The 21,687-nt window shown below is 41.8% G+C and overlaps 2 protein-coding genes across 8 annotated transcripts in view; one reads left to right on the top strand and one right to left on the bottom strand.

Moving 5' to 3' along the window:
- Positions 1–21,687, bottom strand: part of Cut (homeobox protein, cut) — a 139,585-nt gene that overhangs the window by 82,671 nt on the left and 35,227 nt on the right. The window lies entirely within an intron of this gene.
- LOC143907178 (uncharacterized) overlaps positions 12,524–21,687 on the top strand; it is a 240,418-nt gene continuing 231,254 nt past the window's right edge. Inside the window, exon 1 of the mRNA XM_077423777.1 lies at positions 12,524–12,572. Within this exon, the coding sequence (XP_077279903.1) occupies positions 12,529–12,572 (44 nt within the window). The 5' untranslated portion in view covers positions 12,524–12,528. The remainder of the gene's footprint in view (positions 12,573–21,687) is intronic.

Genomic DNA, 21,687 nt, shown 5'->3' with positions numbered 1-21,687 from the left:
GGCAACGTCGACGAATGCGTCAATATTGCGTCGAATGTGTGATTCGAGATATGAGGCGACACAAAATATAGCTATCTCAGAGTTACCAAATCAAATGTGTAAACAGGAATTTTGCTTCCACATTCGATGAATCGTCACGTGAAATGGCCATGATAAGGCACAGCGCTTCCTTGTATTATTTATTTTAATCTATTTTAATGTTACACATTTTGATGACGAGATATAGCGCAAATTTAGAAGCGTCGTTGACCCATAACCGAAATTCAATTCCCGGAGCAGAGCGGCGTCTATCTGGCCAGATGTTTGTCAATCCGACGAGCGTGACTGAAACGTCGTACAGAAATACCTGATTGGAAATTCATTCCCGGTCTTCCTCGGACGAGAAATCCCTTTTCGTATTCGTGAAAGATAAATCACGTTACAGTAGCAATCGTAGCGATTGTATAAGAACATCAACTTGCTGTAATATAATGATATCCCAAGAATTTTTCTGTTTTTTCAGATAATTGCTTTTTGTTCCTGAATAATATATGATTCGTTTCGCACGGACGTTACGAAAATACTCTCTAAAATGTTGAGCGTTCGATTTGTATTCTTTAGGAGGCGTTTGTGCCGAAGATCAAAGCTACGTCGAATTCGTGGATTCGGCTAGAAATGAAAGATGAGCTGCCTCGTGACTCATCGACCGTCGACGATTCTTGATTCGAAAACTCCGAGCACCGCGGCGTTACTTAGTCAGTGCTCGATTTCTTCTCGATGGCGCGCCGCGTAATTTCGCAGCATCGTGAAATCTATCGGGAGACCGATTCTCGGAACGAATCATATATAACGTCGCAAATAGGCCTAATTATAGCGATGACTAACGCTGACAAGCGAGTCGAGACGTATGTGCTGATCGGCGGGAGGATACGGCCGCGGCGATTCGAATTGTCTCGCAATTAGCTAGAATTCCGGTAACCGATAATAAAAAGTAATTGCTGACTCGCCGTCTTTGAAGCTCGTAAAACAGTTCGCGCTGCTTCGATAGAGTCGGATTAATTGCGCTGCAAGCTTTTTATTATCGGCGAATTAATTATATTGATTTATTAGTAGAGGCAATTACGTGCGCATGAATTGATGGGACAAGAACCGGTGTATCGCGCCTTGAAAGTGCATAAATAATTTAACCGCATTACCGCGGTTTAACCGGTCGGATTTCCGCGCATAGATAACATATATAACGAAACGCGCGGATTAAGTTTCGTGCAAATGCAACGTGGACAGAAGTCGATGGAAATATTTTAATAAGATCGTTAGAGACTTTATTAAAACATCGCACTGTCCCGATCGGGCTGTTTTATCTCGCGAAAGAGACAACGGCTCGAAAGCGAATTAATTCGATCGCCACGCCGCGGCCGGCATCTATAACGCCGACTCAACATAACAGATCACATTAAAATTCATTCGTACGGATAATACTAATTAACCGGAGAGATCGGGAACTCCCCGTAGGAGTTTCCGCGACGATTACCTACCCGGCCGCGTAAGAACGGGCGTTACGCGCCTAACAGTGGAAAATTGCCAATTTTCCCGATAATGAAAACTCCCGTCGTGGTTAATTCAATTCCCTTAATTTCTCCGCATTGAATTCTCCCGAAGAGCTTAGAGCAGCGCCGCGGCGAAGATTACGATTGGAAATGTTACGATTGAAATCACTCGGCCCGCCGGGCGCCTTGCTAAAGGAAATTTCGTTCATTCGCTCGTCATTACGCGCGCCGGATAAATTACAAGGCGATTGCCCGGTCCGCGATGTCGCGAAATCGCTAGTTATAGCGGCATGTAATTTCCCAATTCAATCTTACGTTACCGAGCCCCAGCTACAGCTACATTGCGTAGCGAATCATTTCTCCCATTATGTATTGTGTTTGCGATAAAATTACGCGGTAAAATTATACGAGCAGACACACCAATGAATAAGATTATGCGAATTTGGATATTTGGCCATCACATCATTCAACAGAAGCTAATCTTCCTCGTAAACTATTTTTGCCCCGTCAGCAATTTGATATTTTTCTCTCATTTGTACAAGAATAATTTTCCTTTGATTCACTGTTAACTATGTTCGATGACTCGTTCGTGGAATTGATTTATTACCGGCCAAGATAAAGCTGTCGCCGAATGATATTGACGTAAGACACAAGTTCTCTTTTTTTTCCATTAAACGCAAACGCGAACTAAAGATGACAGGGCACGATTTATGACCGTTTCGATAACGGAACGTCGTCATTGCTGAGATACGCAAAATACAATATCTATTCTCGATCATATACATTTTGCTGATTTCGTCTTACATAGCTAATATCGGTGTGACGCTTTTGCGCCTTAAATCAGTACCGAGTTGCATCACGTCTCAAAGTGTATTTCATTTCGCTGGCATTATGAAAACACCGAGAAGAAATTTTTCAGTTTTTTTATCACCTAAACGAAATATTAAGCTGAACTAATGTATCGATCGTCGACATGCGTATAACGGACGACAACGAAGAGACGAGCGATATCCGAATATATAAATAAGCTATAGTATATTACTTCTAAAAGATGTACCAATTAGAACGAAATTTCTTGCAATCGACGAATGAAGCCGTCACCGTCGTTCTTATTCACTTATAACAAAAGTTCATAAATAACTTTTACATGTCTGCTCTACTGAACTATTCAAGTACGTTAACATCGTGAAACTATCGCGAACAAAGAACCATTAATTTTGCATGAACTATATATCCACCCGAATCAATTAATCAGATAATCGGGCTGCTTAGTATTTAATATTGTTCACGTGCTCGCGACACACGATTTTATATAGGTACTTACACATATATATACGCATTTATGAGTTTATTTAATTAAATAGTATACTAGAGCTCTAAAAATATATATTTTTTAAGTAAGAATATTATGTATACCTCTTTAAACACAAGAGCGATATCCTGGGAATTCCCAGAAAATAAGTGTGAAGAGAGATCGACATCGCACACGTGTCAAACAAATATCGCACGTACACCTGCAAGCGTGTAATCGAAAGCATTGAACTCGCATACGACACGCAATCGATGCGGTATTAAGGACAGGGGGTGGTCTGTCGAGAGAAGCGAGGGTGCGTTGGTGTAGAAGGACGTGCGGAGGTCTTCTATCGATTTTATCCATGTTTTAAATTATTACCCGTTCATTGTGGACGCCATGTATGGGCGAAGGGACGGCGTATCGGTGAATGAAAAGGGTTAAGAGGGTAGCGAACGCAGTTCGCCGCGGTTTTTTGTTTCAACGCTTGTGGATATCTAGATGAACGAGGAGAAGGGAAGGAACACGAGAGAAAAGGGTCGTAGGTAGCAACAAACGGCAAAGGGTTACCGGGAAACGATCTTGTTCTCGGTAATCAGCCTGTCTCTTGAGAGAGACAGTTTTTTTCCCAGACAGACTTTTCCACCACAGTTACGCGTCGCGACGTATCGAATGCGTGACTGCGTCGAGATAAAAATAGTCTCGACGAAGAGCTTCGCCCTCCATTAGAACTCGCTGTAGCGTGGAATATCTTTGATTTCATTTTTCTGTTAATCTGTCTCGGTAACCGAAAATAATACGTGTAATACTTGAAGAAATGTTTGCGATGAAAATAAGGTCTCGCGCGATCGGAGAAAGAGCATCGAATACGTAAAGTCGCAGCGCGCGTCGCGGCTTTCCATTTAATCGCGCTCGTTCGCGACAATCACGAAGATAATTGTTGGCGAACTTTCACGGAACTCGCTACTCACATTCGTTGCCCTGGTCTACAGCTAGATCGCTGCGACGTTAAGAAATTTAAAACGATCGCAATCTAATAAAAAATAAGAGAATGAAAACAAAAACAAATAGAAAGGATCGATCAAATGGTACGCTATCGCAATTTCCAAGCAACGATCAAGTCATAACAGGCTTCGAAGGCTGTTTATCGAGCGACTCCTGAGACACGGCGCGACTTGGATTTTCACATCACGAAAGAAACGCGCGACTGCATGGGTGATAAAAGCACGTAGATATAGATACGTCTATAAAGCTATAAGGAGAGAGGACGCGACAGAGAAAAGGAACTACGGAGCTGAAAATCGTTTCTACCATCGGGATTTCAAAGCTGTGGATGCCGCTGACGAGGAGGGTGGTAATAGGGCTGAAGAGCGAAACTCTGGGGTTCGAATCAAAGGATTGCCAAGCTGTACGGCCAAGCAAAAGAAGGAAGGAGATGGGAGAAGGAAAGCAATGGCAGGGAACTCGATTAATTATCTTTATCAATCATTAAAAACCTATTTCTTGAAAAATCATTTCTTTCCCCTCGCCCCTCTCTTTCACTCTCACATTCATATCGCAGTTATGATTTTATCATTTATACTGCGATGTCGTGTAATCGTAACATATGTAAAAGTAAGAATGCTGCCGGATATAGGCGAATAAAATTGTTAAATGTTATTTGAGTGAGAGTTAATTACACCGGGCATTCTCGCGCGATCGGTACGCGGAATGGAATTATTGCATTCACAGCTACGTTTCATTTTTCCGATTGACAAGTGGTAAAAAGGGCGAATATCCGAAAGGACGAACGGTAGATGCTTGTCATTCGGGGCATTTACTATTTTTTTGCGTGTACGATTTGTTTTACCTCCCGTACTGCTCGCATATACTCATATCCTATTGGATATGGAAATACACTTAATCCGATATTTCCACCGGAATATTTCAACAACTACGAAATATTTCTAACAAGTGCTAACAACCAAAAATAAATTTTTTTATTAACTATTCTTTAAAGTGTTAATTTTGTTACTTTATAATTTTATAATATTTAATTTCCAATTTTTGTAGAGTTTTCAAACCGCCTGATTTTCATCACAGTTAGCTTCTGTTTTTACATATAATAGTTCCTACAAGAGTATTCATCTCTGAATTTTAATTATTGCCCGAATTTCGCCCGTTCAATCTTCATACGACATGATACGCATCGTCCAAAGGCAAACGCGATATATTCCGGATCATCGTGGAAGAGGAATGCAGATCTTTGCCCGCGCAATACCTCAGTCCATCGAGTGCATACACTGCGTAGGCACCCTGCATTCAACGGAGGCGTCATAAAACTATCTGTCGATCTCTACTGCTGATCGCATTGCAGTTTTGAATCGGGGAAAAAAACCCGGCGCGGAAGAGGAAAGTCAAAAGGGAGAGATTTAGCTGAAAGTAAAGGGAGGTCGAGGGGATGGTGCACCACCCTAGAGCGGGACAGAGAGAACGGCGGATGATCTGATGGCAAGGTAGAAGGGGAAGAAGGGGTTGGAAATTCGAATTGCAACGCGATATTCTATACGGGCAAAGTTACGTACGGGGCGAAGAGAAACTTGCCATTTTCGTTGTGGGGGGAGTGGGGTAGCCAGAGAGGGTTGAAAATAAGCGATAATGCGCCGGCTTTACTTAGCTAATTAGCGCCTCTCCCCCCCCCCTTCTCTCTTCCTCTCTCTCTCCATCGCTCTCGCGTACTCCGCTTTGCCGTGCCAAGTGAGTTCTGTGTCTGTTCATCCTGCATCCAGCTGGAGTCGATCCTTCACTCTTTCCCTTCTCTCCTGCTGCCTCAGCCTCTCCCTTCTACCCTTAGCAGCCCGTTTTTCCTCCGTTCCACGCCGCTCCTGCCATCCTTCCTTTGGGCAACCCCCTCTTTCACCGTGCCCGACGGCGGGTATTAATTCATTTAGATATTATTTTGCGAGGCAGGCATTAACATTCTCAATCAGATTAATTAAATTATTTTTCTCATCCGCAGTGCCTATCTCGGCGCTCGCGCTCACGCTGTCTTCTCGTCGTGTTGAATACACAGCTATGCGTGCACGTATGTGTATGTATGCGGTTACGTGCACGTGCGCGCATTATTTTATGGCAATTGATTACGACGCTAAAAAAAGAACGATTTTCCAGACATTACGCAAGTAAGGATAATATTGTTTAAAAACATATCACCTGGAAAATGCTTAATAGAAAGGAAGCGGTAATCTGATTGCTGTAATATATGTATAAGATTTGACAGCAGCAGTTACAATATTGATCGGATTTTGTAACAGTTTATAACGCAAAGACGTTCCAATGAAATTATCACAAAAGTGAATTGAATACAATTAATAACTTAATTAATTCAATATTCTATTGCTTATGTGTGTGTGTATATAATTTATATTGTTACATTTGTATTTAATTAATTGTATATACCGTCTTTGAGCTATTCTATAACTTATCGGCAAAGATACGCGAAATAATTCGCGAGCGTTCAAATCTTCAGAAGAACATTCTCCATCCTGATTATGTGAGAATTACCCCAGAGAAATATTCCAGCTGCGCCTGTATCACCGGGACTTCGTTTTAAGGTTTCATTATAATTTCAGCGGTAGATAGAATTAATCGTAATCACCTGAGCTCGTATGCGTGCGCCTGAAACGAGCGTGATACGCCGCTGAAAGTACACTGAAAACGAATCCAAGTTAGCATGGAGAATAAGAGGAATGCAGGCGCGGGATGGCAGAATCCCGAGGTGGATCCCCGGTGCGGCGATGTACGAGGGTAGGAAAATCCGTAGGGTGTGAGGGAGGTACGCGATGGACGCCAGGGGTGGCTTGCCCGACGAGATCGGGAAAGAAGAAGGGGTTAATGCAAAGGTCCAGGATAATTACCCACATGGCTGGCAATGCGTATTTCACTTTGATCAAGTCTGTGTTTTTCTTCGCTCGCCTATCAAACCTCTTCTCGAGCCAGTCCCACACCTCTCCACGGCCTCGCCCCGACTCACCCTTTCGCCTCCTTCCTTCTCTCTGCCCTTATATCATCGCGAAGCTTGATGGGTAGGTAACCCGCTTTTGTCTTTTACCAGAACGTTTTAATTATTTTAAACTCGGACCCGCGAGCGTTTAATTTGTGACGAATAAGTGAGAAGACTTGGCTCGATGATGTATATGTATATTGTTGAAAACATCACATGTTCACGACACGTGACAAACTACCAAAAATTCGGACTAATACTGTACGATCGACTCGAGAATGTATTATTAACGAAATTCTTGTCACTCTTATATTTTGCGTTTGCGCATAACGGGATTAAATTATTAATTAATATATTTATTTCATTATCATTATTTTCTCGTTCAATTGATATCCTCTTGTATACAATAAATACCCATATTTTGAACGATCGTTATGCATCATTCATAAGACTCTTGACGAATCAGATTGAGAGTTATAAAATGCCGATTAAGTAAAAATCTCGTTTATAGAATGAATGGTGGAATCGCCAAAACGTGTCCTCCATCTCATCGAAAATACATTTTGCATCGAAATTAATTAAACTTTTTTCTTTCGCATCCGGTCGCGCGACGGATACGCGATGAATACCTAATTTATTAAGTCGACGATGGAAGTCCGCTAATGATCTGCGGGATCCAATTATTAGACTCGTTATCATTACTATTATTAACGGAAGATAAAGGAAAGCCAACGCCGTACTGGCGGTAGAAGTACCCGAAGAATATGGGGCCACGGTAATTAATGCACCGCCATATAATAAATATCGAGTGCAGGTCCCATTTCGCGTCACGGCGTTCCATTAAATTGAATTCAGTATCGTCAGCTGGCGGTACTCAATACCAATATGCTTATCGCCTCTCCACCCACCCCGCTCTTATTCCCTTGTGCTTGTTTCCTTTCCTGATTTTGCCGTGTCGCAACCCCTCTTTCTAAGTATCTTTAAAACTTAAAGCGACAAACAGGTCTGATACGGCGGCGCCAATCAACGTTCAGAATCAAGAATAAGTTGATTTATAATCAGAGTAAACAATGTATATTACTGAGAGTGATTGTTATTTTACATTATTATTGATGCGTGATAGAACGTTGCAAAAACTGAAAAATAGCAAACAACTGTCCTGTACGCGATATGGTAAATTAGTTATTTAATTGTCGAACGCTGTAACAAAACGACGTGTATAACGATGGTAATTTTATGTAAACATTATAATTTTAGAATAATTACATAGTGAAAAACATTATTTTATTAATATTATTAAATACCGTTTAACGTTTTAAATAATTGTTCCGACTGGGAAATCGCGCTATGGCTAAAGTAATCTATTCTGCATTTTAATCACATTATTTCTAAAGACAATTACTTATGATTATTAGAATAATAGCAATCGATTGTTACAACAACCTGATAACGAGAGCGATAACATAACGTTAATTCGTACACTTAAACAGATCTAATATATATGTCAACTCCAGTTATCCATATTACGAATTAAAATAAATGTTAACATATTAATCATGTATTATTTCATTCTAGTGACTACGACAAAATTGCTAATTATTAGATAATATACGCAATAAGAGATAATAGAAAATTTCACAAATATTAATTGATAATTAATTATTATAAATAAAGACTATATAGCTTTATATTTCAGCGTTTATACAAATTTTCAACTAATTCTAATCATATATGTACCTACAGTGTGCAAACGGTTATTGAAGCCGGCTGAACGGCAATCTAAAAGCCCTATTCACAGCCGCAGTATCGGTGCGGGATACATTTTTTTTCAATCGCAAGACCGAGGAATGCAAAAAGAATCGGAGCGCGCGAGACAGTTCGAGCAGTTATTCGATCATTTTGCCCCAAAGAGGCAGCCGCCTCTCTTCTCCGCGTTTATACCGCGGATCACATCGACAAAAGGGAATCTCCCGGTGTACTCCGCAGAGACGTACCTTGGGGTACACGGTGAAACAAAAAAAAAGAAAAAGAGAAAATGATACGGAGAGCGGCAAGGGAGAGAAAGAACGCTTCTCTCAAAGCGTGCCTTGTTCACGAATAATGACACGCACTCATTGTTCTAATTATTTGTGCATACGATTAACGCCGCTGTCTGCCGAACCCGCCGGACGTGGGACATGTGTGACAAATATGCGCGTTCGCCCACCCACACTGACGCACTCGTGTGCATATACGTACGAGCGAAGAAATGAACGATAGAACGGAAAAAAAACACCGCGTCAAGGAACGGCGCTAGTCGGACGTCGGACGTACGTACGAGAGAAAAGAAGAAACGACTATGACTATGCTTCTACATGTATACACACAAAACACACGCGCGCGCACACACATATACGTGAGCGGTAAGTCTCGTGTGGCGGAGCGCGTGTGCGTATACAACGAGCGTGCATTGCGCAGATACAAAGCGTGTCAGCCGGATACAATGCTCGCCATCTGACGCTCAATTAACGAGTTAATGCGGTACCGTTGATAATTAAACAAATACACGGGCTTTTTTCATCATCGCCCCCGCTACCGCGCGCACCAGCGTGCTCGCACACGTACACATCCGGACGTCCTGCGTGTTGTGTTCGCTCGCGTTCGATCTTCCACCTCTACCACGTAAACGAGCTCCGTTTTCTCTGTCTGTCTTTCTCCACGTGCCCCTGTCTCCGTCGCTTTCACGAGCCCCCGTTTCGTGTCTCACGCTATAATCCATGGTTTCTGACCTCCATCCTCCTTGCTTGGCCTTTAATCGCGAATCCATCTCTCCTTCGTGCTTTTTTGTCGTTTTAATTTTTTTCCTTTTCCTCTTACTTTTGCGCGCGCGCGTGCACGCGCTGATCTATCGTCGCAAATAATGCGCGTACGTATTGTGCCGGTCGACCGATTATTATATTATCCCCGGCCGGAAGCGGATGTGTGAACCGTACATGGACAGGCGGAGAGGGGATAATGAGCGCGCGGCGTTCCTTCTCTCGTGCTCGAACGAGGATCGAAAATGGTCGTGAAAAGTTTACCGGGACGGGGGGAGTTGTCCTCGTTCCCGACATAAATGCAAAGTCGAGGAATACGATCGTTAGGGGTAGATTGCGTTTGGAATACTGTTTGTCTGATTTCAATTAACAGCAAAGTTCTTAAGTTTCGCATCGCGCAGCGCAAGATCTGCTTGAATGTTTTATAATTTAACATACAATGTGCCTCTAAACTATTACAAGACTCATAAAAAAAAAAATTTTTAATAGGAACTAAAGATAAAGATATATATATATATCGTGGAACATATGTCAAAATCAATTTTTGTCTATGTGTGAAAATAGAGATAAAAATATTTTTTTCATGAAAAAATAATAATTCAATTATAATATCCAATGTAATTATGATGATTATGCCAAATTAGTAAAGATAATTTCAAAATTCAACTTTAATTTTAAATTCAGAATTTTCGATTACTCTAATTGGGTTTTGATTTCGATCTAGAAATTTATCATCGAAATCAAGAAACCTTATTCCACAGATAATAATTTTTTCTTTCGTCTAGTGCATACGTAACTTAATTGATGAATTGTATGATGAGAGGTAAAATACACAAAGATTGAAATGTGGATTGTATTTTATGGTTTTGATGAGTAGAATTGAATAGTAATAGAGAAGCAACGCGTAATATACAGAGAGAGAGAGAGAGCATAGGGGCCGTACAAATACCGTCGATACCGCACTTCCGGCAGCGGTAGTGACCACTGAGAACAATTCGAGTCGATAATGGTATCGAAGCTGATAAGCCAACCCGATACGATATGGTCCATGAGAAAGACAAAACACATAACGCTGCGAAGGCGCGGCACGTATTATGATTAAAACTGTTTTTATTCCTCGGTAAAGCGCATTCGACACCTTCGATCTCGACTTCACAGTCTCGAAGCCGCTGCGAAATCAATCTCTAATAATCTTTCGCTATTGACACAATATCAGATCACGCTGAACATTCCTTTGTCAGTGTGAATTATAAAATGATAAATTAATTTAATTAATCAGACATGACAAACATCTATCAAAAATACATTGATTTAAAAAAAACTAAAATTATTTAAATATTTCTTCACTAACCCTAGCATAATTTTATATTAGTAATATTAGTATATTAATGTTAACAAGACAATTAAGCGATATCAGTTCTGTCGTTGGCTACGAGAAATGTCAGATTAACAAAATTTTACAAATATCATTGAATTAAAGTGCTAAAAAACGCAAATTTATGAAATTAATTTTGTATCGATCGACCCCACCATGATTGCTTCTTCAATTCGCGGAACATACTCTCCGGTGTTCCGGCGTGGGTGGTGGCACCCTAAGAGCTTTATCTAACGAGCACGGTGACACCTAAACACCACGGAATCAACATCAAACAACATGCCAGTCGATCTTGTCTCTGTAAACACACTCAAGTATTGTATTCGCATGCACTGCCACTACTGCCAGCATAGAGCGTGTACCTGCGACAAGGACGGCATTAGGGTAAGGGTAGGGGGACAGCAGTGATGATTGTCTAAAGGTGGCTCGTGAAAAACGATCCTTGTGAGAGAGAGGAGAAAGCTATTTGGTCGACTTCGATTTCAAACAAACATCGATCCGTTTCATTTTATCACGTGATGATTATCTTTCGGTTAACTCAGGATAACTTTGGTCCTTATTATATAATCCCATCATTAAAAATAAAAATATAAAAATATAAAAAAATACTAGTTCGTTCTATAATAATTTAATGAGTTGTTAATTTAGGACATTTAATATCAGAAAATATATATTACTTTAAACATGCTTTAGTTTTTATCGTATTTATATACCTCTTGCAAGATTAGCTTTCTTAAAATTAAAATTCGATTATGTATATTCGTATAAAAATATACGAGGACAAAAGAAATAAGTGTATAACGACGTCGCTGGTAATGTTATAGATTACGTTACACGCCAGCTAATATACGCACGCTTCTTCGCAAGATTACAAATCGTCCCGAATTCGCGCAGCCACAAACGTGGCAACTGAAGATATTGCGAGATAAGCGTTTTGCAATTAGCGGTGCTGCAGCTGCACTCGAGAAAGAAGTGCAACGTTTCCTTAATAAAACGAATTTCGTGCCGGTTGCCTAATGCACCACTGACGACAGAGTAACGCCGTGCAATGTGTAATGATATAGCTTTTGCCGCGTTGACACACACACATAAACACATATATACACATACACATGCGCACACACACGCGCACGTCCAAGTTCACACACACACACACACACACACACACACACACACACACACACATGTACACATATATATAAATAATTTAGCGAGATAATTAATATCGTTCTATTTGACATAATATTGGATGCGCAGAAACGGATAGCTATAATTTTGGTTATTACATTGACAGCGAAGAAAAACCCGAAAGAGACCATCCACGGCGAAATGCAGAAGATTTATGTAATACTCTCGTGTATCTTTTAATGTATGATAAATGTATCTGTTTCAAAAAGTGCTCTTTATATTTTAAAAATTCTCTTATAATATGATAAATATCGATAAAATCAATACCGTTTCTCCGTAAAAATAGAACCAAGTATACTAAGATCTCCAAATAATTGAAATTTCTTGACGAAGGAATCATCAAATTATTTTCTTTGTTTCAGGTGTATATCATGTTAAAAATTCTGCTGAATTGGATGAAGAGGTACTCGCGTGGGTAAGTCACATTTTAACCGCACGATTATTCTCTCTCGTTTAATTCTAATAAATGATAGCATCGAAAACTTTTCGTCGTTATACAATCTTAGGGTGGGTTTAATTTTTCGCGATTATCTCGAGCCACAAGAAATACCGTTGATCCCCGGGTGAATTTTCGCGCGAAGAGCGAAAGTTATCGGGATGCGAGAGCACCGCCTAGGGTGAGGAAGGGGGGAACCAAAGCAAGAGAGAGAGAGAGAATGAAAAACGGAGAAAAAGCGGAGAAAAAGCGCGGAAGAGAAAGAGGGCGAAAACCGCTGACGGCGTCAGGTGCAACGCTGACCCCGACGCGTCGCCTGTCAAATCTCTATTTACCGAGCGACCAAAATGACCAAACTCAAACGAACAGTCCGATTCCGATGGCCGACAGCCAATCATACGCCGTCGGGACTTCGACGTTTTTCGCTCCCGGATTTATTCACTGGAATTCGGTGGAACATTTTCACCGTGGAATCGCAAATCGAGGCAAATCCCGCCCTCGGAAGCGTGCCGGCCCGCAACGCGACGAATTTCGCGCAGCCGTTAAATCGGGGCGACGAATTATGCGGGGAAACACCGGAGATTCGCGTCGCGGAAAATATTAGGAATTTTTTATTCAACGGCTCGCCGACCGTGCTTGGCTATTAACTGTGTTGTTATTACCGAGTTTTTGAAAACGGGTAAATCAAAAATGGGAAAACGGCAGTGTAAATAGAAGAGTGACGGTACACGTTGTATCCCGCAATTTTTTTTTTTTTTTTTTTAATCATTCACTAACGCGTTAATATTTGCAGATCCACAAAGTTTATTTAGCAATTAATTAAACCATAAGCTTTTTTCGGTATATAATTTCACTTTATTCTTATATTTAATTGTAAATTGATTACCATAAACAAACATTTTTATCTGAAACTTCACGAATCAAGGGATTGACCTAAATTTGTCGTATCACTTTTGTCATGCAGTTCCTTTCAAGATCTTTACTCTCGCGTGACTTCGTGCAGATGTAAAGCTTCCCCAGAAAAAAATACAATTCAATTTCCGAATCACTACCGCGCTTTCTTGAACCGCATGATCGGCGTTGAAACTTCGAGTACCGAAAGGCGAACGATCTGCTTGGTTTACGGGCAAAAGGAGAGAGAAAGAGAGAGAGAGAAGTATCTGTCAGGTTTCCTCGCATCAGGCCCAAAGAAAGGTCGGCGCGAAACATCTGTTTGACATCCCTGTTTGTCAAGGCGTGACTCGGCACTTGCGGCGCTCTCATACAAAAGCGATCTACCACGTTTGACGAGCGATCCTTTCGTTTTCTCGGTAGTCGACGACGCTGCATACGATCGATCTATGAACTCCAACCATTCGCTTGCAATTGCGCGTGAAAATTGTAAACAAAAGTTATCGGGTCGAGTTTCGAGGGGTGGAAAAGCGTGCCTGTGAGCAGATGGCAAAAAAGGCCTAACGTAAAGGTAACGATTCACGAAGTGAATCGTTAAGATTCGATGATTCCGTGTAAACTCTATATCACACGCGTTGTAAGTATGCATAATCTCTTTGAAACATTTAGGTTCAATAGAATAAAAACTTATATCTGTAATTAAAAATAATCGAAAAATAAAACAGTATATTAATTTATCAAACAATGTTCGATAAATGCGAAGTAAACTTTAAGGTTTAATTTTGTAAACGTGAAGATACTTTTCGATTAAACTCACTTGCCCAAAACTATGTCAAGAAGAAAAAGTCTCGAGTGTTCGCGTCAAATATACTTTGAGTTGTATACTCTACTTTCCTGATAAAATTCCAAAGCAACTTAATAGATTTTGTTATCACGTGCCGATGGCGCGTAGATAAACGGCGTGTGAAAAGGGAATGCCGCGGAATTGAAGGTAATAGGAGGGTTAAAAGGTGAACTTGGCTTGTAGGGCATCTAGCCTAACTATTGTGACACGATACCAGCGTGCTTGCCTTTGTATTACGACAACGACGAGGTCGAACTTCCGTCGTGGCGCACGTGGATCACTTGTTGCTGGGATGTATTATACGTTAATCCTATGTAGAGTCATGAGTTATCATTTAAAGCTATCGAGCGACTTTCTTCACTCTGTAAACAGGGTAAATCACTGAAGAGTTACACCATAACTTCAAGAAATAAAAAATAGTAGTTTAATTTTAAAATTAGCACTTCAATATTTCAAATTATTTATCATTTTTTCTCTCCTTTCTGTAATCTCATCAATGATGTATTAATCGATATACTAAATTTTAATTTAAAATTTATTAATTTCTTTCCTTCTCTCTCTCGCAATTATCAAATAAATATAGATATTATGTAATTAAAATTGATGGAGAAACCCGATAATGACGCACCAAGTTAAAGTAAACTCCATTACAACTTTCGGGACCTGCTGCATAAATAATCCGATAGGCATCTGTCGCGACGCGAGCGAGGAGTATTTCGAAATCGTGAAACGAGCAAAACAAGGACTGACAACAAGTAGACTCGCGGCGTCGCACATGGTCCTAATCTCGGCGAAGGTACTCCGAGAGAAAAATCAAAAGGGGTGACAGACATCTCCGAAAATTGGTTTCTCGTATTCTTCGGATTGCACCGTCTCGACGCGAGCTGCAGCTGAGACGTATCGACTGCACGTGTTCATCTCGAATCCGATCGTCGTCTAAGCCATTTCCTCTCCGTCCACCCCAGTGGGGACTTGGCTTGTTCTTTTCTTTTTCCTTTTTATACGCGATGCTTCTTCTCGCGTCAACGGGAAAAAGAAAAAGAAAGAGAGATGAGGGAGAGAGAGAGAGAGGGAGAAGGAGAAAACTCAGAGAGAATCCCCCGTGTCTAAAAATATTTTTATGGAGCCCCCGCTGCGATCCCAGGCGAGTGTCGCGGCTGCGCCTAGCTTCTGTTTTGATGATCTCGACGCGCTGCATCGGCTCACCCCCGAATGGGACTGCGATTGTAAACCGGACGGAAGTTCCCGGCTATTAGTGACAAAATATGTGTAATATTTCCGGCGACCCAGAGCGAGCACGACGCGTTGGTACCATCGTTCATTAAGGCAGTCGTCTCGTCAGGGCATGTATTAGATAAAGTTTTCGATTTCGGATTTTATATCAAATTATATGATCAGCTTTGCAGTCGATTTTTTCTGTGGCTCCTTACCGACTATTTACTCTAGAAAATCGATCTCGAAAATCACAAATTTTGCATTACTTCATACAGACGGCCAGAAAAAGAAGGCTTTATCACAGTTTCAATCACATATATTTTCGCATTTTTCGATTAGATGAAGTGAGAAAAAACATTGCTTTTTGTACATTAGATTTCGAAGAATCCGATGCAACCATATAAAATATATAGTTTACCGGAGATTTCGCTGCTAATTTTTTAGTTTATTTTAGTGAAAATGCGGTAATCGAGCAGACATTTTTTGGTCGAGGTGAGGTTGGGAAGACTTGGCCACGCCGCTGGCTAATCACTGTTGTTGCAGGTTATGGAGCTCGTCTTGCTTTGCCGACGTGGATAGTGATTGACACCCCTGTCATGCGTTTTGAAACCCTTTCTCAGTACGTGTCAAAATTCAATCGAAAAGTATTTTTCTCACTTGTAACCTTTCTCGACGACTCGCATGATCAGCTGATCGAAACGGAGTCAAATGAAAAAAATCACATAATTTGGAAAAAGTACACCATACGTCATAAAATTATTTTTCCCTTAGCAAAAATTGCCTGAAATATATTTCTGAACGTAAAAACCTACAAACAGTCACATGACTAGCACGTAGCGAGACGCCTACTTTAAACGAAACCTATATACCATTGTCGCGTTTCATACTAACGCGATCAACTCTGTCCGACAGCTACTGACAAAATTAAACAATATCGTTTTTTATGGCATTTTAAAATAACTATATAATATAAGCAACATAATGGTGTGATAAAAATTTCTATCGATATTTTAATATCTCTAATTTGGCCTCGTATATTTTCGCTGGACGAATATATTTCTCGCAATAATGAGGAACTCGTGGTACAAATTACAAATTGAGCTATTCCGTATATTAATATTGCTTATTTTTTAATTTGTTAATGATTGTTACAATATATTCCGTGCATAATAATGAGATACTCCGTATATTTAAAAAACGCCAGAATTTTTCTATAGCCTTTACGATTTATGCACCAACTGGATTTCAAAATATTTGATGTTCACAAAAATTGTTCGTACACGAGAAATTGAACAGATTGCGATTAGATCGCGATTAGATCGCGCACGGGACATTTCGGAAAGGCCGCGCGGGCGTATGTATCTCGGCGATCAGTGGCGTCAATAAAATCCATCGATCGTTAAAACGTTAACTTCGAGCGAAGGATAGTGTCGCAAACCTTTATGTTCGCCGATATCGTCGGATCAATTACGATTTCGTCGAACCTCGTCAGGCTTTATCCGGTGCCGTGATCTATGCACCGTCACACAACGTAACCGTCATCGTCATGCCGTTGCGCCAAAGAACACGATCACTCCCTACCACCGTACCTATCGATGTAACTGCGCCACTGCAAAAGTGTCGCTTTGATATTTTTGACGCGGTATTAATAACCATTTTTAACTGTATTCTTCCTCATTTTCCAAATTTCGTTGGAAGTCAATTTTTACAATTGAACGGCATTATATCTGCATCTTTAAAATAATTTAAGCAATTTAATATAGCGGTATTGCGCAGACTGTATAATGTAGATGTAATAATATTGCAAAGACTATATAATATAGCAACGCGTGGTACACGCCTATGTAGGGGGGCTCGCGTGTGCGCGCACGCACGGTCAATACATCCCCGGCGGCTGTCGGAGCGCGCGCCCGAGCGCGGATATAAAACGCTCGTGCACCGAGAGATAAGCATATCGAGATAAAACCGCACAATATCATTGGTCGGAGGTCTCCCGCGGCCCTTCCACCTCGCCGGCACCTTCCTATCCGCGCGCTGCAGCCGCACACTTACGTATCGGTATCCGTCGCTGCCGCACGTATAAGTACCCATCGCAATACGCAATACGTATGTACGAGGCGCGCATTCTTGCAGATACGATGCAGATGCGCAAGCGGACGGAGAGAAAGGTGGAACATACGCGATCGTCCATCGTCAAGAAATTGATGAAATCTTCGCGCGCGGGCAACAGGGCGAGAATCAAAAGTTCTACGCAGTTTCATACATCTTAATAATTAAAGAATCGCGCGCGTCGGGCGTTTCATTCAGCGCAACGCACATGGAAGATGAGAGGAAGGCCACACACGTACGCACACATAAGCAAATACATTAGGATGAGATAGAGACAATCTCAATGATATAGCAAGCGGATACCGCTCTCGCCTCGTTGCTGCTGCATCTTCTCTCTCACCTCCCGCCGCATCTATCTATAAACATGCCCCGCTCTCGTTTCTTCGTTAGATGCGCTGCACGCCGCTCGGAGTTAAAGTGCTCCGAATGTGTTGGTAAAGGACTCGATCCGCGGTCTTGAGTTCGATGCCACGGCATACACCGAGAGAAAGAGAGCGAGAGAGAGAGAGAGAGAGAGAGAGAGAGCGAGGGGGGAGGAGAGGAAAGAACATTACAGCAAGATGACGGAGATAGAGCGAAACAGAGAGGTGGGAACGTAGCGAACGAGCGGGAAAGAGCGAGAGAATGAGTATCGTGGGTACCGCCCCCTTTTTTAAACCACGCCTATTCTCGATATAATATTATATCCACCTCTCTACCACCTCCTGTGTGTGCCGTCGTCTCTTTCTCACCGCCGTCGACTCTGTACACGCGCAACGCGGAACACGTTTATGTAAGACGCACACAGAGAGCACACACACGATACAATGCGCGAATTTGTCACGATAGCTCGCGCGCCGATCCCCCGCTTCCTCTCCTCTCTTTTTTTCTCTCTCTTTCTCTCCTCTGCTAACCCCCTCCTCTATATAACACCGACTCGTGCTCTAGCTGGCAGCTAATACCTCTCGTTAGATGACCCCTCTCAATTCGCGGCCTCTAATCGCGGAGCATCTTTTCTCTGACAGTAAGATCATGTGCGGCATTTAACAACGCGCTTTTCAAACACAGTCAAGATGAACGCTTATTATTCGATATCTAATAAACATCTTTGATGCATCTTTCCTGTTTTCCTTAACGGATGTGTGGCATAATTTGCATATGTCCTACAAATATATAGCGAGCAACTAATTAACCGTAGAATAACAAATTTTTCGTATCAGATAATTTTTATCTTAAACAGTGCACATATGTAGAATTTATGTCATGTGTGTGTGTCTGTGTGTGTGTGTGTGTGTGTGTGTGTGTGTGTGTGTGTGTGTGTGTGTGTGTGTGTGTGTGCTACCAGTGTTTGAACGGTTAATCGTAGATGACACGTCGCCTCTGTGTGGCAAGAATAATTGAGGCATTACAGACGCCTGTGTAAGTCTTAAACGCGGATAGCTTAGAATGGTTAAACCCAATTAAGGTGCAGCTAAAGCACGCTTAGCCTTGAACGGGACGACGTACCGCACTGTTATACTAAAACCATGCCTGTTTGACGGCTAACGATTTACAATTCATTCTCGCGATCCTTAAAAATGATCAGCCACTTATCTCTCTTATATAGTTATAAATGAATATACTAGAAAAAAATAGTAACCTGAAAAAAAGAGAGAAAGATTTTAATTCAACATTCGATCGCGAGCAACATTCGTTCCTGTGCCAGGTGTTCACGATTACGTCGCAGAATGACACATTCTCGAGAAACATCCGGGCGTGAAGGGAAGTGTCGTCCCTCAAAAAGACTCGCAAAGCGCACGACTGCAATCGATACGCGCTTTCGGAAGCGCTCACTCGCTTACTCGTCGAACGATCGGGCACGTACGTATTAATCCGGCGGCCAGGCAGGAAACGCGTAATTCGACGTTCTTACCGCGGTGTCATCTGTCCGTGGCAGCGTTTTACGTAACCAGGCGACTTTGCGATCTCGACGCGGCGGACGGCCCGTTTTTCTTTTCGCTTTTTTTTTTATTTCTTCCTTTTCTCGCGATCGTTCCGAAGAACATGTGTCATTTTTAACGCGCGCCTACATTAGATAAGAATGGCAGTAAATCTCCAGGACGTCTATTAGTATTCCGCCTGGTTCGCCAATCGACCGATCCGCGGAATGAGTGATTTGCCGCGATTAGCATTCGCGCGTGTGCTAAGTGATTCGGCGTGTCTGCTCGCCAGCCGTTATCGCGTCGTTACATCATCGATTGATCGATGCCAGCGCAGTTTACTCTCTATCGTATGGATGAGTAAGACGCCTCGGATAATTAAATTATCCTTCTATGATATCGTGACTTTTGCTCTCCCTCTGTCTAACTCGAGCGGAGAATAATAAAATTCGTACATTATAATAATTCTGTCATTCTGTAAGAACATTTAGGTCACACGATACCAGCGCTCTCGAGTATTAAAAATAATCATCTAATAACAGTCCTATTCTTATCTCTACACCGTAATGTTTTTATTTAAGAAATTATTCGGGGGCGAACGTGTACCGATAATAGCGCGCGACGTGCCCCTAAAACATGCATGCACCTGTGCCGTATCTATGCGTCGAGTTAAAGGGGTAACTAAAAGTGATGTTTGCAGACAACGTGTTTACATGCTAAACGTAAGTGGCTGACTCTCACTCCCTCTAACCGCTAGCATGTGTGTGTGTATGTGTGCACGATAGCGCGCCGGAGGATCAGTGAGGATAGAGACTGGCAGAGTTGTGACATATGTGTGTAAACATTTAACGTGCGCACATACATACAGTGTGTATACGTACAATGAGATCGTATCACATACTCATTAGCAACGTGCACCGTAATGTATTATTTTAGTATAAATCAAAGTGTAAATGCTGCACATGCTGCCGATATATAAACTTAACGCTGGAAATCTTTCAAATAATATTATTTACTCTCGCACGTGTGTCAATGTTTCTCCGAAGGAGGGGCGAAGGGAAGATGCGACACAGCGCGAGAATAAAATATTCATTCGACAACGTGTTATGCAATACGCATTTCCACGGGATTCCGCAATTCCGACGAAAATGATTTCCGTAAAATTTCGCTTCTGAGAATATCGAGTGGCGTGCAAATTGCGCGGCCACTATCACCCTCCGTGTGCACGCGGTGCATCGCGCGTGGCAACCACGTGGTGCGGTTCACCCCTTTCGCGCACCCCACAGCACTCCCCGGCTCTCGCCTCGTTCTCTTTCACGTGACGAGTGTAAAAAAAAGAAAAAAAAAAGAAAGCCGAACATGAAGCGCGGAGAAAAAGAGAAACGGAATCGAACGGTCACCGTCCCACCGCGGCGCCGCACCGCAACGGTAGTGCGGATCCTGTTTGCTAGAGGCAAATGAAATACGGAATTCCGCCGGGCGGAAGCGTATCGTGCCGACTCTCAAAAGTGCCGCATCAACGTAATTATCGCGAATTATATACTCGGTAATTCGCGCCCGCTCGAGTTTATCCATCCCCCTGGCAAATGATGATGAGTCAATTTCCGATCGCAATAGTAACAATTGCGTATCAAATATTTCAGCTACAAGTAATTTACCATAGTGATTATAATTAATCGTTAGTACTTTGATAAAGGACAGCCGATTTTGTTTTGGTAAACGGTTTACATACGATGCTATACGTTGCTTACACGATATGCTTATAACGAGCATTAATTAACTGTCAATTCTTCGTACTGAGTGCTTGCAGGTGACTGCAAATGTGGAAGCGTGCATTTATATGAATCATCTATAACACGTAATAAATATAGATTATAGATATTAATATCGTAATAATTTTCGAATTTTATTATCACACGCGCGTGTGAGATAAAAAAAATCTCTTCAGCAAGACGTGCTGTCGAAGAAGAGCTAATTGCGAATTTAACAGGACGCTTCCGTTTTATGGCACAACCTTCCAAATACGATTGCGACAGGAAGACCAAGGAGAACGAGAAAGTTGACGAAAAGAAAAAAAACGCACCTACTTAAACACATACACACATCATACAGGTACACGCGCGCGTGCGCGCAAACA

The sequence above is a fragment of the Temnothorax americanus genome, unplaced genomic scaffold, assembly GCF_048541705.1.
Source record: "Temnothorax americanus isolate GAGA-0224 unplaced genomic scaffold, ASM4854170v1 Scaffold8, whole genome shotgun sequence".
NCBI classification, from domain to species: domain Eukaryota; kingdom Metazoa; phylum Arthropoda; class Insecta; order Hymenoptera; family Formicidae; genus Temnothorax; species Temnothorax americanus.
Note: the sequence above shows the minus strand (reverse complement) of the source record. Positions and strands in the feature narration are given on the sequence as shown.